The sequence below is a fragment of the Euprymna scolopes genome, chromosome 14, assembly GCF_053919585.1.
Source record: "Euprymna scolopes isolate OS-2025 chromosome 14, ASM5391958v1, whole genome shotgun sequence".
Classification (NCBI taxonomy): domain Eukaryota; kingdom Metazoa; phylum Mollusca; class Cephalopoda; order Sepiida; family Sepiolidae; genus Euprymna; species Euprymna scolopes.
In genome coordinates, this window is record NC_136495.1 from 107623669 (window position 1) to 107638959 (window position 15291).

At 33.4% G+C, this 15291-nt stretch overlaps 1 protein-coding gene across 1 annotated transcript in view; it reads right to left on the reverse strand.

Annotated features, from left to right (window-relative positions):
- Positions 1–2381: 2381 nt before the first annotated feature.
- Positions 2382–15291, reverse strand: part of LOC145293207 (NSFL1 cofactor p47-like) — a 54712-nt gene continuing 41802 nt past the window's right edge. Inside the window, exons 8-10 of the mRNA XM_080139726.1 lie at positions 6951–7109; positions 4042–4101; positions 2382–2959 (exon numbers count right to left, since the gene is read on the reverse strand). Of these exons, the coding sequence (XP_079995852.1) occupies positions 2830–2959; positions 4042–4101; positions 6951–7109 (349 nt within the window). The 3' untranslated portion in view covers positions 2382–2829. The remainder of the gene's footprint in view (positions 2960–4041; positions 4102–6950; positions 7110–15291) is intronic.

Here is a 15291-nt window from a genome sequence, read left to right on the forward strand (position 1 = left end):
AAATAATAAAACGCTTATTTTTTGACAACTGTTTTTTTTTTTCCACCGACAATCTTCAAAAGCTCATTACTTAGTGAAAAATGTTATTTCAACCTTCTTTATTTATTTATTTTTTTTTTTTAATAATCAATCAAAGTCAAATTATTGAAACAATAAAAAGGTTTAATAGAACAATATACTTTTCTTTTTGGTCCACCAACAAAAGGAGGGGGGACATGTAAATTCACTCTTGTCCGTCCATCCGTCCACACTTTTCTCAATAACTACGCCTTGGAATTTTTTGAAATTTTGCACAAACATTAAACATGATATGACTAAAAACATAACAGAACAGATTTTCCGGAAAACCCTTGGAGACTTTTGTGGCTACATGAGGGGGGGGGGGGGGGGATGCTGAACTTAGTCATTTTTTTCATGCCTCATTCACTGTGCATTCACGGGGTACCATGCATGCTTCACTTGTTTTTTTTTTGTTTTTTTTTAAAAACAAAACAAAAGGCAGTTTATAAAAATCTGAAGAAATTCAAATTTTTATATTTTCAAGTCAGTGCATATTTAGAATTACAATTATTTTACAAAAGTACAAAAAAATCTTAATTATGTACGTACTTGTCACGGAACAAAGATGTCATATTCCAAAATTATGTGGTTTGGCTAATAACTTTTTTATTTGGTTACTAAGCAAAAATATTTAGTTGCCAAATTTAGATAAATTTGTTCGTAGACCCCCGATTTAATACTGAAAGCAAATCTTTTTTTTTTAATATAAATTAAATGGAAACGAAATTGAAAAAGTAACATAATATTAGCAGCGTTTTCAGATTAAATAAAGGAATTTAATATAACAGGTTCTTCAAATGAGCTAACATTGCTTACTTCCGACGAGTTTCAAAAACAGAAGTCATTTGAATGGGTAAATCGCTTCATTTTCTAAGCCAGTTCTTATCAAGATTTCACCACTTCTGCATCTGAGAAGAACTGAACTTTTGCATGGTTTTTGCTCAGATGTTCGACATTCTGAAGGAAAGGATAAAGTGTGCATATAGCCGCTCCAGAGAATTTCTCTGGCTGTTGTCCAGGAAACACAAGCACAATCCCTGATCGCCGAATATCAGAAATATAAAATACAAAGAAAGAAAACATACTACAGGGTGGAAGGATAAATTTGTTGCGCTAAAGAAAAAAAACAAATTTATTTTAAAACTTCTATTGAAAAAAATTAATTCAGGTAATTTGATTATGTAGGAGAGCTGACATCTATTCAATGTAGCAGCATTCAGCCTCAATCACTGCCTCAATATGGGTCTGGAACTGGAGCATGTCTTTTCCACAAGCGCTGATGGGAGCTCAACAAATATCTGGCAGATGACAGCAATCAGGCTGGCTTTGGTGTTGTGGGAGGCCATGTTGGTGATGTTCTCGACATATGACCAAATGAAGTAGTCCAGCGGGTTCAGGCCACACTCTTTAGCATATTCATCTTTGATGCAGACTTTAAGCCGAATTCGAACATACGAGGTGGCATGATATAGGCCTCACTTGAAACCACACCAAAAATCATAACCGTGGATGAAAACTTTATTTTTATCACCTTGGGCACATCCCTGTTATTTGTGGCAATCCAGCGATGCATTTTGAGGGTGCTGGCAATGATCCTGCTATCATAAATTGGATCGATAAAGAGCAGGAGTTGTACAGTGGCAAATCTCCGATTTTGCTCGTTTAACATTGTGGCACTTTAAGACATTATAGAAGGCTCCTATCGCTCTTAGGACTTCTACACAACTGGTCAACTAGTAGATGGTCTGCAACAAAAAGAAAACCGGTTTTCATCAAACGGAAATGGAATCATGTTGTCTTTTCTAAGGCAACAATTTTATCGTTCCACCCTGTATTGATAAAATAAAAGATTATGACTGTTGGCCAACTGCACGAAAGATCATGACAGAAGACAAAGATAGAAAGAAAAACCAATCAGCTTTCAATCCATTTTTATGTTTCGCCTTTTTCACTTTTTTTTTTTTTTTTTTTCTTATTTTTGAAAGCTGATACAATGTTAGTCTATCGTCAGTGGACAAACTGACAGAACAAAAGTTTTGGAAAGAGATAAACAAAAGAAAGGAGAAACAACCTAAAGTCCAGTAGTAGTTTGCTGGAGAGAATGGGGGAGGGTCGTGAATACCTCCCCAATATCATTTGGAGAAGACAAAGCAGCTTCACTTCAGCATCAAATTCATTTGTTATCATCTCCATTCCATACTGAATCATATCGATATCAAATATCCATGTATGCTCCTATAAGAATAGGATGAAAAAATATATCTTAATGTTTTTTTTTGGCTTTTTTTTTTTTTTTTAAATTAACGAACAGTATATTTACCTTCTTTTTTTTTTAAGGAACAAAATAAAGGTTTGCCAGTCCTTAACAAATGACCTATGATTATTTAATGCTGATAAATATTTATTTATAAAGAAAATAAGTTATGTTGTGGAAAATTTACAAATATTAAAAATATTTTAAGTACCGAAGGTCTAAGTATTAAAAACTGGAAAGTTAGAAATCATTGTAGATATCAAGGAACTTAAGAAATCTTATGGCGTCTTTTTTTTTGTTTTTTTTTTTTGGACGGGGAGGGGTGAGGGGATAGAACACTATGCCAAAGATTTGGATTTGCTTTTTTCTTTTTGTGAAGTATTTTGCTCTCCTTGTTACCTAAATAAAAAATATTTTTCATATATATATATATATATATATATATATATTCCTATAACATGTTGATTAACATTTTTTTCTTCCTTTTGTTTTCTCTTGCGACAACCACTAAAAAGTTATCTCCTTCGTTGCATCACAACAGCATTTAACAGGTTGCTTTCTACCAATGTCTGATTTTCATCTTCCAATTCTTTGCTGGTGTACGTAGACATGAAGAATGGTTCACACGCATACTCAGGGCGTTCCCTAGAAAAACAACAATTAAGGAAAACAAACAAAAATGTTTTTTTTAAAGTGAGAACATTTGGAGATTTTACTTTTTTTTTTTTTTAATTAAAAATTCAATAAAATCATCTGCTAAATATATTGAAAAAAATTTTAAATTTATATATATATAAGAGCAAACAGTTAATACATCTTAAAAAACACTTTGAAAAAGAGTTAAAAACATATTTAATCTGAAAAGGAAACACTTGATAACTGGATAGTCCTTAATCCGCGGGGTTTCGAAGAAGTACTTTACTTCTCATCAGAGGGTAGGAATTAGCAAAATGCGGGATCGGATTTTGCATGCAAAAGTATTTGATGAAACTATAAGTAAGTCAAAGATTTTACTTGATAACAAAAGTGAAGCAGAGGGAATATGGTGGAGAAAAAGGTGATTACACGTGAATGGATAGTCTGGTGATTATATATATATATATATATATATATACACACAAATAGATAGATAGATATGAAAACTTCTGCCTGTGCAATAATTTTGGATACGTTAAAGTGATACCACCTATTTTTAAATCATATAGGTAAGACTGTATCTTTGTTTACAGACTGTTAATTTGATCATGTAGACGTATATTATTTAGAAATAAATAAATAAAAACGATAAATGAATGAATAAATAAATAAAAGAGGAATAAAATTAATAGAATTTATCAGTAAAGTAGATGGATAAAGAAAGTGTTGAACTGTCCAGATTCGCATTTTGAGGGTGCTGGCAACGGTCCTGTTGTCATAACTTGAATCAGTAGAAAGAAGGAGTTATACAGCGATATATCTCCAATTTTGCTCTTTGAACATTGTGTGTCACTTTCAAACATGGTGGAATGCTCCCATCTCTCTTGGGATTTGTACACAACTAGTCAACTAGTAGATGGTCTGCAACAAAAAAAAAGAAAACCGATTTTCATCAAATGAAAATGGAATCATGGTGTTTTTTCTAGGGTGACAATTTTATCGTTTCACCTTGTAATAGCTTTAATAATTATTTCCAGACTGCAACAATTGAAGAATCCATAAATGGAAGATGAAAACATTAAAAAGGATACGCAACAATGTAATTCCTGATGTCACTTATTGTATGTGAATGGTTCAATGTCAGTTTCAGCCTTTGAATAAAAAAAAAAAGAGAGAAACAGATTAATACAAACACATTAAAATAAACAAACAGAAAACATTTTCTTTAGTTAAAAAGCATCTACAATTATTTCAGCTAATCAAATTTGTTGATAAAATATCGTAAAGTGCAACAAGCTTTGTAACGAATAAAAAAATTTAAAGCTTAACATTTAATTGGTTCATGCAACATTTTAAATATACATCTGAGCTTTACATCTAAACCAGTAACATTTTATAAATAATAAAATAAAGTGCTTATACAGTACTGGACACGGGGGGAAAAAAAAAATCACACTATAGGAAAAAAAACTGATATATTTATGTATCCTCACCAAAAAATTAGGAAAAGTAATCCAATCAAACTTTAATTAAAAGTTAAAATCGGTTTTCATATTTTGCTGATTCGACATTCATTACTATTTGGCTAAATAACAAACTTATCTCCCCTTGCCATAAAGAATTTATGCTCTTATCAAGTTAGAATTTTATATAAGTAGTAGTGTTTGTCGGTGTGTACCAACCCAAACTACTGAATCGATCATGACCAAACTCAATATTTTTCAAGGTCATTGCATATGTGTGTGATTATATATATATATATATACACACACACACACTCTCCTACAGCCTACACCACGACCGATCATGGCCAAACTTGACATGATGATCTCCACCTAGGGATGGTGCACACCATTTCTCAAGATCAAGGTCATAGCTTATGTATATTTACTCTCCTACAGCACACACCACTGAACTGATCATGATCGAATCTGACATGGTCTCTGACCTAGGGATGATGCACACTATCTTGCAAGGTCAAAATCAAATGTTAAGGTTTAAAAAAAAAAAAAAAAAAAAAAAAGGTATGCTTAGGTACCTGCAAAGCGGGTACCCGAGCGCACAGCAAAGTCCTGTGCAAAGTGCAGGTACACAGGTACCTTTGCTAGTATATATATTTTTTTTATTTATTAAATATTCAAATATTTAAGTTAAATATTCTCATATGCATAGAACTTTTATGCAGGAAAAAATATTCTTAAAATATTCAAATAAAATAAATATTTGAATACTTAATAAATGATATAAATTAAAAAACGGGGGCGGGCACAAAACAAAAACAGGGGAGGTAACCCCTTCACTGCTTCAGAAAATTAAAATTAAATGCAAATAAGCAACTGTTTATATCACAAAATAAAATATAACAGATCTTTCATATATTTCAGTAAAAAGTTTTATGTTAGAATTTCCTGAATATGGTGTTTCTCAAAATTACCATCTTTTAAACGTGATGTTGATTTACATCGATGACATTTAACTGACAAATTAGTAAATGTCAGTCATATTGGTAAAAACTAAATTAACAGAGAAGCTGCTTCACCAATTTGCAGTTTTCATGTGACAGTTGGGAATGAAAGTCATATTTCAGCCTTTCAGTAAAATGTGTTGGTACAAGTACATAATACCCCACCCCCACTAATGAAAATACAAATACGTACTGATGGTGAAAAGAAAATACTGTACATCAAAAATTATGTAAATGGATCAGATTTTTTTTTTTTTTTTAAATAAAACTAAAAAAAAGAAAATCAAATTTTATGGATAAGTGACAATCAGGACGTCATTTTGCAAATAGGTTGAAGGACAAGGGAGATAATTCCAAATTAAAGCTAATGCAAAATTTTTTAACATGGGGAAGATAGGGTTATTGAAATGAAAAATGAAATAAAACTGCAGCAAGGCAGGAAGTTTCATGGGAATATGAAATTTACAAGCGGTTCCCAGTTACGTTATATTCCTGTTAGGTGAGAGGGCAATGTTATGTTTTTACAACTCTTGCAGGCAGGCGTCAACATCCCCCTACATACATCGCCTGGTATTCCTAAATTGATCACTAATTTGGTACTGACGAAGATCTAATAAAAACCGATGTATCAACGTGATTATGCGGTATTAAGAGGAAGTTATTGGAAAAAATAAATTCATCACTGGTAAACTCCCCCTTAAAATAGCTCTTCAGAAATAGAGCTCAAAACCAATCTTGTACATCATTGTAAATCCTACAAATTTATACAAAATCACATGAAATGATTTTCTTTATGAAAACAATTTATTGGCAGAGAGTTATGGACTAGCAACAATGTATTATTTTAGAAAGATCAGAAAGTAAATCTAACAACAGTAGATGAAATAAATTATAGTTTTTCTATTTCATTCTGTACTCACATTTTGCATTTTAACAGGAGTTACTCTCAATATTACTGTACATAAACTCACATCTATATTTATATATAAACAACCTCTCTCCCACAGAAGAGACGTTGCGAGCCTATCCTTGTTTTATCGTTATTTCCATGGCAGGTGCTCGTCTGAACTCCAATCTCTGGTCCCCCCTCGCCAATCTTTCACGAAAAACACCCGTCTAGCTGAATCCACTGTGAAAAATTTCCCCCACTCTATATCTGTGCCTAAATCAAAACGTGGATTCCATGAACAGCGCTTCTTTCTTAGAACTGCACGCCTGTGGAACTCTGTTCCGTTTGCCTGCTTCCCACCGGACTACAACTTGGATGTCTTCAAGTTCAACGTTAACAAATTCCTAATGAACCGCCCCCTTAAGTAAACACTTCATCAAATCTCCACACTAACGTAATGTACTTGCAATAACCCTTATCCCTGAGTGGCTTCCGGGCCTTGATAAGTGGTGATCACTGTAAAAAAAAAAAAAAAAAAAAAAAAAAAAAAAAAAAAAAACCAACATTCTTTCGAAAAATCTGAAATAAAAGTGAAGAAAATTCAAGATTAAAAAAAAAAAAAAAAAAAGGAGGGAGCTCCTCCTCACCTTGTACCATCCACCAATCGGATTTGTATGTTTGTTGTTGGTTTTGTAGAGTCCACTTTAAGACTAGATTTGACAGGATCAGTGCTGGAACCAGCAGATGCGGCAGCAGCTGCAACAGTTGAACTGCTGGATGCATCGCTCGACATCGCAGGAGAAGGACTGAAGAAAATAAAGTTCAACAATGCAAGTTATAGATTAAAAAATAGTTTCTCATTTTTGTGTGGCTAAAGATTTATCGACCAATCAATTAAAATCATATCTGACGCCATCACCCTTCTTTAACAGATCTATATGTGTATTCCTTATCTTTATTTAAATCTAATACTAGCAGGTAGACCTGACGTTGCCCAGGACTGAATTATGATCAGTAATTGTTTCACTCTCCCATATTTTATTGCTGGCAAAATCGGCCATTTTTCAATCAAATCCAGTGATTGCCTGCTCTAGTTGGGGATCCACTATGGTGCACTGGGAGGAAGCTTCACATGCTTCCCTGCAGTGACAGTCCACAATGCATTGTAGTTTATATTGCACTGTAGAGAACCTACTGTTGATTTTATGAATTATTTTTATATGTAGTGGCTTGAAATAAAATTTAAAATGCGAAAGTTAAGTATCATGGTTCAATTGTGCTCTAAACAGAAACAGTCATTTTAAACGCATCCCAGTCATATCAAAGAACTTACTGTTGATTTTATATGACAGGCCTTTCTGCTTGTGCAGCAATAAAACTGTTCAAATGCCCTTGTGATGTTAGATTGTATAAGTTGTTAACTTTAGTGGAAATCATCTGTTCTTTTTTTCATCAGACTTTTCAATTGTCAATACTTATCAAAGACATTCTGATAGAAAACCTATCTAAGGACACTGTCAGATACATGATGTTCACATGAAATGTAAAAAAAAAAAAATCGGCTTAGCTGTTTAGAGATACATAGCGAACAAACTCAGATACAAAGTTCCTTTAATATAATATCTAATATATAAAGTCTAGTTGAGTTTTTTCTTTGTGTGTGTATTGCTTCGTTTTACAATAGACGGGTATGAAAAAAAATGGTCAAAAAACAAATATATAACTAGGAATCCCAAACTGGCCTAGTTTAGGTGCGAAAACTAGTAAATAAAGTAAAATTTCCCTTAACTTCAACTTGCGATATCTCGTTTGTTTTTTGGGTTATTTTCATATGGTTTTGATTTAAATAAAATTTAATCTTTTGTCTTTATAGATATATAATTCTTTTTCTTGTGTCTTTAATAGTTTTTTTTCAGGATTTTTCAAGTTATGCCTCTAATTTTGGTAAATGTCGCTTTATTTTTTACACAAAAAAAATGTTGATGTTTTTCAAATTTGTTGCGCTTCATATTGTGAGTCTCTAAGTATATAAAAATGGTATCATTTTAAAGAAAAAAGGTCACTTAATAACATGGTGAGGTTATTAAAAGGTTATAAGTGGTTTTTCTAAAAAAAAATCCAACTTGAAAACTTCAGTGAAAGAAACATGAAAGAAATTTTATAGTAAGAATTCCTAGAAAAAGGCATCATTTTGTAGAGGAATATCTCCTCTTTAATAATCTGTTGGTGTCATGTTTATGGCCCCATAAATCAAGGAGCACACACTAATAAAAGTTGGGGTACCTACAGAGATTTTCAACTTAATGCCAGAGAGACCAATTATCAACTGTCAGCTAGCCAGTAGCCACACAGCAGCACAACGTACTGACTGACTGAACGGAAAAACATAAACAAACAACTCGTTTCACTATGGACTTACCAAAGTTCTTAGGTGAGTTTGTTTTTTCTTTATTATTTAAAAGTTATAGAAAGATATTTTTTTAATTAATATTTTTAGAACGTCATTAAAAAAAATGAAAATTTACAATTTAAAAAATAATGCCAGTTTATTTTCTATAGCTTTTTTCAAACTTTCATATTATCTTTCATCGCTTTCTCCTTCGGTTATGGTTGGATAAATTCCAGCATTGTTAAATTATTTTAATTAAATTAATTAATAAAACCGTGTACAAAACATTTTTAGTTGTGTGGGACTGACGGAAACTTATTTTTTTTCGGTTGGATAAACTTTAGCATTGTTAAATTATTTTAATTAAATTCCATAAACAAAACGTTCGGCTAGTGACTTATGACGATAAAGTATATGTTTTTGTTATTGTTCAGAAACATAAGTTTTTTTTTAATTATGAAAAAAAAAAAAAGAATTAAAAAAAAATTATTTAAAATAAATTACTTAAAATAAGCATTATTTATTTACTAATTTTTTGTTTCTTTGTTTTGGATTTGTAAAACATGTCAACATTTACGCTTTGTAGAAAAAAACTGACTAAATATAAAAACTCAGTTCCAAGGCCATATATTAGCAAATATATTAAATTATTTTGTTCTAAAATTTTAAAATAATTACATAAAAACTTTTTATGTCAGCATTAACAGAAATTGTGACAGAACGCATATTAATTTTTTTTTTTTTTGTCGTCACCCGTACATACACTCATAAACAATAAAAGTGGTTGCAGGACAGAATGGCTGGCATTCTGCAGCAAAGAAGGGTACCAATCTCAAATCACAAGTTATCGGGCAAATAGGTTTAATTCTCTATTTGAAAATGCCCTGGCAATATATCACCATAAAGAGCACATAAAATTATTTTTATCTGTGTTGGCAACATCTTGCAATATGAAATTACAGAGTGTTTTGGCTGACATTTCTGATGAGAGACTACATTCCCTACTTGCTGCAGTTGGTTTGCTGAATATTAATTTGACCAAACCTTTCTGGAAACTTGTTAACAGCACTGTTCAGTATGTTGACTTCCATCACTATATCAAGAAAATGGCTCTAAGTTTAGAATGCTGGATCAACAATCCCCAGTTGTTATTAAAATCTGACTGTAAAGTGTATTTAATGGGGAATTCTTTGAGGAAGGCAATGTGCCTCTCTGTATTAGTCTTACGGCCCCTGAACTTGTTTTAGAATGTTTGCGCAAGATACTCAGTTCCTCATTGTCACTAAGCACCAGTTGCATGACTTTTTAGAAGGAGGTGCTTTTGGAAAAGATGTAGATCAGGAGACGAGAGATGCCTTGAAGAGCTGCCCTTTAACAAATCTGTCAAGTGAGCATGCCTTTGGAGATTTAGATTTTAGCATGCAAACAAAACGACATGCATCACTACATAATCGATCATCTTCAAATATGCTTAAGTGCAATCGGACAACAGCTTGGTTGGAAGTAATACCATCAACAAAGAGGCAATCCATTCTGAGCATCTCCAGAAAACATGCAAAACATTTGCGACAAAAACATGCACAACAAGAAGCCCTTGTGAAATTTCGTGTCCAAGAAAAAATTGCACAAAATGAAAGATTAAAGAAGGAAAAAGAACGTCAAGCTGCTGCTGAGAAAGAGAGAATTATTAACTCTGTTATTAAGCATGGTGGTCCAGTGAAGTCTGATAAACAGATAAAAAAAATTTCAGTTGGAAGCACTCAAATACCAATTGAGATACCTCAAGGTTGTTTTCAGTGTCAAAATCAACACCAGTGGAAATAAAGTTCAATTGGAAGCTGCTCTCTCTGACTACTTGAAAAGAAATCCAATTGATTCATCTCCACCTCCACCAAAGCAACAAAAAAAAATGTCTTCCCTAAGTGAATCTGCTGAACATTCAGATAACTCCTGCAGTTGTGATGAAGATCCATCTCAGGATATCTTCAGTTATGAACATCAAGGACAATGGGTAGCTGTCTACTATGACACCAACTTTTACATTGGCCAAGTCATTGATATTATATCTGCATCCGCCGCTGTAGTAAAATTTTTAATGCAAACAAAAAGTAGAAAAGATTATTTTCGATGGCCTTTATCAGATGATATTGCACAAGTAGAGTCAGCATTTGTCTACAGATGGGATTTTGAGGTAATGCCAGTTTGAAGTGATGGTAGGATTTGGAGGGTTCCTGAGATATCTACCATAGCAGAAGCCTATGAAAGAATTCTGAGAGAAGATCGATAAGGAATTGTAGTAAGATCTAAAATATCTTTCTTACTTGTTTTTTAAGTTGAAAGTTTTTCAATGTTCAAAAAAAATGATTTGTGCCTTTTTTTTGTATAAAAGATTTCTAAATATTATTGTCGTCGGTGCTTTTTTGGCGAGTTTAAACTTCCCAAAGTAAAAGTATTTCTGTGGCAAAAAGTTTTGTTATTAGAAACAAGGCAACCATTTTTTTGAATTCCTCACCCCAAAATTAGTAAAGTTGCAAAGTTTCAAGCTTCTACCACCAATGGTTACATTTTTACAGCAATTTCAGTAACGTATACTTTTGACTCATTTTTTTTTTACCTTTTTTGCCCTTTTTACAAAATTGCCTGTTTGACTGCTTTTACATGGTCCACAATTGAGTGGTTTTATCAATTTATAATTAAAAGAAAGAATTATCTTGATCTCTAATGTGTTTTGAATCATACTAAGAAGATTCAATACATTAGCTATTAAAATGAAATTGATATGAACAGTTAAAGTTGCATTTCCGTGTCGTATTTTCATTGTATTTTCACTGTTTTCGCGTTGATAGAGGGATTTTGCCTAGTGTTTAAGTTGTTTTCATCTAATATTTATTGCCTAAATTTGTATTAATTTTCATCTACTACAAGATGACATTACATTTATAAGGATTTTTCACTTGTTAGTAGCTTACATTTTTAGTTATAGACTATGAAATTTGGCTTCTCGGCCACAATAGCAAATTTCAACTTTCCGACAAAATTTGAATAATCATAACTTGATGGCTAATTGACCTACCAAAATAAATTTGGTATTTTTGTAAATGGTTTACAAAAATCTACATGCCCACATTACTTTTTTTTAGATATGATAAAAATAAAATTTTGATTTGGGATACCTAATATAACAAATAAATGTTACTAAAGGCAAGATAGGTTACCCTTCTCCCTAGCTGCATAAGTTTTTCGTGTTTTTACTAACTTTAAAATGTCTATTCGGTTCAAAAAGCAAGTAGTGTCTAACATTAAATGAGAACAAGAAAAAAATGGTCATGATGTGGCTATGACATCTTTGAAGTCTTGATAATGACTTAAAAATATAAACTAAAACAAAATACTGGTAGGAAGTCAAATGTGTAGCCTAAAGCATATCACTTAATATTTTATTTCAGTTTCTGGTACTTGTGCATTTAACGAACCAGACGTAACTCAGCATTTGCTCGGCTTTGTCCGACGCATGACGTCAACAGCCGGATATAACCGAGCGTTGCCGATTAAGCAGACGAGAATTCCGCTATCAATTGGAAGAGTGTCACAACTAAAGAAACGCTTATTTGAAGAGAGTTAAAAAAAAAAAAAATTGTTTTAAAAAGATAACTGACGAAATAATAATGAATATTACAAACCTTGCGGACCAGCTCCAGACCCCAGAGGCTGCACTAAACTTTTGCCAGCAACGGAAATTGTTGGCAGAAGAGAAGAGGTGTTTGCATTTTGGCCAGGATTGTGTACTTGCAAAGAGAACAAGCCTTTCCGACGGTTACGGTTGGAGGTGTAGAAGTGTAACATGTCGTCGATGGACCTCCAATAGGATTGGGATCTTCTTCTCAAAATCCCGACTAACCATCGCGTGTATAATAAAAATAATATACTTATGGGCGTTCGAGATGGCATCTACAAAAAATCTCCATCGCGAATGTGGGTTACGTTCTCGCCACACAATTGTGGATTGGAAAATTTTCCTGCGTGATATATGCAGGGACTATTTTCTTAGGAATCCCCGGCAGATTGGAGGCCCAGGCCATACGGTAGAAATCGACGAGTCCGTTTTTAAACGCAGAAAACAACGTCGGCAGACGGTCTGGGTCTTCGGTGGATACGACCCCGCCGAAAAGGAGGGTTTCTTGGTCACTGTACCAAATAGGAACGCCGAAACCCTCCTTCCACTAATAAATAAAAAGAAATCCTTGTTTCTGGCGAAAAAAAAAATGTACAAATAATCCTTGTTCCTGCACCCCCCAATGCTTTTTATTGCCCTTTTTTAGGCTTTTTCCATTTATTTGACATAAAGAGTTGAAAAAACAAAAAAATATTAACTTTTACGTGTTTAAGACAGACAATGTGTAACACTAAAGAGAGGCCACATCAGACCTGTAGGGTTGATGTGACGTTTCTTTTAGTTGAAAGTAATTTTTTGTTCCCGGACGATGACCGGGTTGAAAGAATAAAAATTATTATTAATTTTTATTTGTGAATAAATTCTGAGCTAAGTCTGTTGTTGAAATGGCGGCGGCAAAATTGCCTTTGTAGCGAAAAGTTAAATTACATTCTAGACATCAAAAGCGAAAAAGAATGCATAAAATATGTTAGCCAAAATACACAGGCGTTTGATCTCCAATGGCCGAAATCATAGTGTACAGTAGCCGGAGGGGTGGGGATTTCACACCCGCAATTGGCAAAACTATGAGCCAAAAGTTGACCTGGGAATTTGACAAGTTGAAAAGTCGGGTTGTTTTTGAAACACACGCAGTGACTCGGCATTGTGTTTAGAACAAAGAAGAGGAAAAAAAATGAATTGTCCGAAATTTCAAAACAATAAAATAACGTATCGAGAATTGTCATTTGGTGAATCAGGTCGAACAAAAAGAGGGAATTTATGAAATGTTTTTGCTCGGATGGGAAATGTCCGATAAGTTCAAAGCGACAAATGCATTCTTGGTCTTTTGACGTAAACAAAATGTCTGATATAATAAAATGGCCGACAACCAGAACTTAATTCAAAGATAAACTAAAATCCCTTTGAATTATCAAAGCGAAAGGTGAGATCAATAGATAATTTTAAAACAAATAAAATCGCGTGATTTGCTTTAATTCAAAGGAAAAATAATTTTCCTGGATAGGGGGAAATTCCATTAGTAAGCCAGGGAGGAGTTAATTAATACAACGTGTAAGTTGGGCGTTAATTAAGGGAGGAGTCAAACCAATTTTGGAAATGGACCAATGAAAAAGGGCCCTGTCGAAGTATAATCAACCAATGAGAAAAGGCCCCGTTGAATTATAATCAAGCAATTTGATTGGTCGATGACGAACATGGGTGTCGTCATCATTCCATAATTGTATTATAAAAGAAGTGCAAAATTAGAGATTAAGTCAGTAAGAAGAACCGAGTGAAGTGAAGAGTAGTAAGAGTCAGAGAGAGATAAGTCTCGGCAGAATCACCTCTCTCTCCCTCTCCCCCTCGCTTGTTGCCTGATAACACAACGCTTATAACGTGTAGATTACTTAATGAGAATTACGCAAAGTCCGCAATACCGACCAGGTATTTCAACAACAGAAGCTCAGTTGTAAAACTAACTGCTTGCTTGAATTAATTGTCACTCTATGTATATGCTGTAAATACTTCTTTTATGAATTTCCGAAATATATATTATATTAACTAACCTCCGGAGTTTTGTTGCTGATGTGCGTTGATCCGTATATATGTACATTCTTTATTTGCCATTTGTGACACCGTATCCGTCAATGAACACCCAGGATAACTAGACGATCCACGGAGAACAGGCCTTGAGGACCAAGCATCCGAGAAGAATCCCCAACGCCTTAACGAAGAACTCACTGGGTGACGCGACGCACTAACGGTTGGCAGACCTGATTGCCCAGTCGACATATCATAACTGTACCGACCAGGGTGCAGATCATAACTGGGCTGCGATCAAGGGGTCAAGGGCGTGAAAGCACACACGTTGAAAGGTTTTTTACGTTAAAAATTGAAAAAAAAAAAGAAAAAAAAAAAACAGTTCAGACAAACAAAAAAAAAGTTTCCTATTATTTAACAAAAAAAACTTGTCCAATTCCAAACAATAATAATAAAAAAACAAATGAACGGTAGGTTTTTGATTTTTACTTATTTAATTTTTTCATGTTTCTACATTTTACAATTTCATTGTACAGTTATTTTGTTGTAGCGTTGTTTTTATTTTATCGCCAACGCTCGGTTTTATCCGGCTGTTGACGTCATGCGCCGGACAAAGCCAAGCAAATGCTGAGTTACGTCTGGTTCGTTAAATGCACAAGTACCCAGTTTGTTTTTTTTATCTGTGTTTCAAGTTGATTTTATCGATAATATAATAGTACCTTGAGCAATAATCATTTTGCTACATTTTTTCCAAGGTGGTAATTAATAGTTTCCTAATATTTCTTTGGTAATACCCATTTTTGATTTCTTCAACATTTTTTTTTTTTTTTTTTTTTTTACACAGGCATCACCACTTATCAAGGCCAAGAGGCCACTCGAGGATAAGGGTTAAAGAGTGTACAGTAGAAAT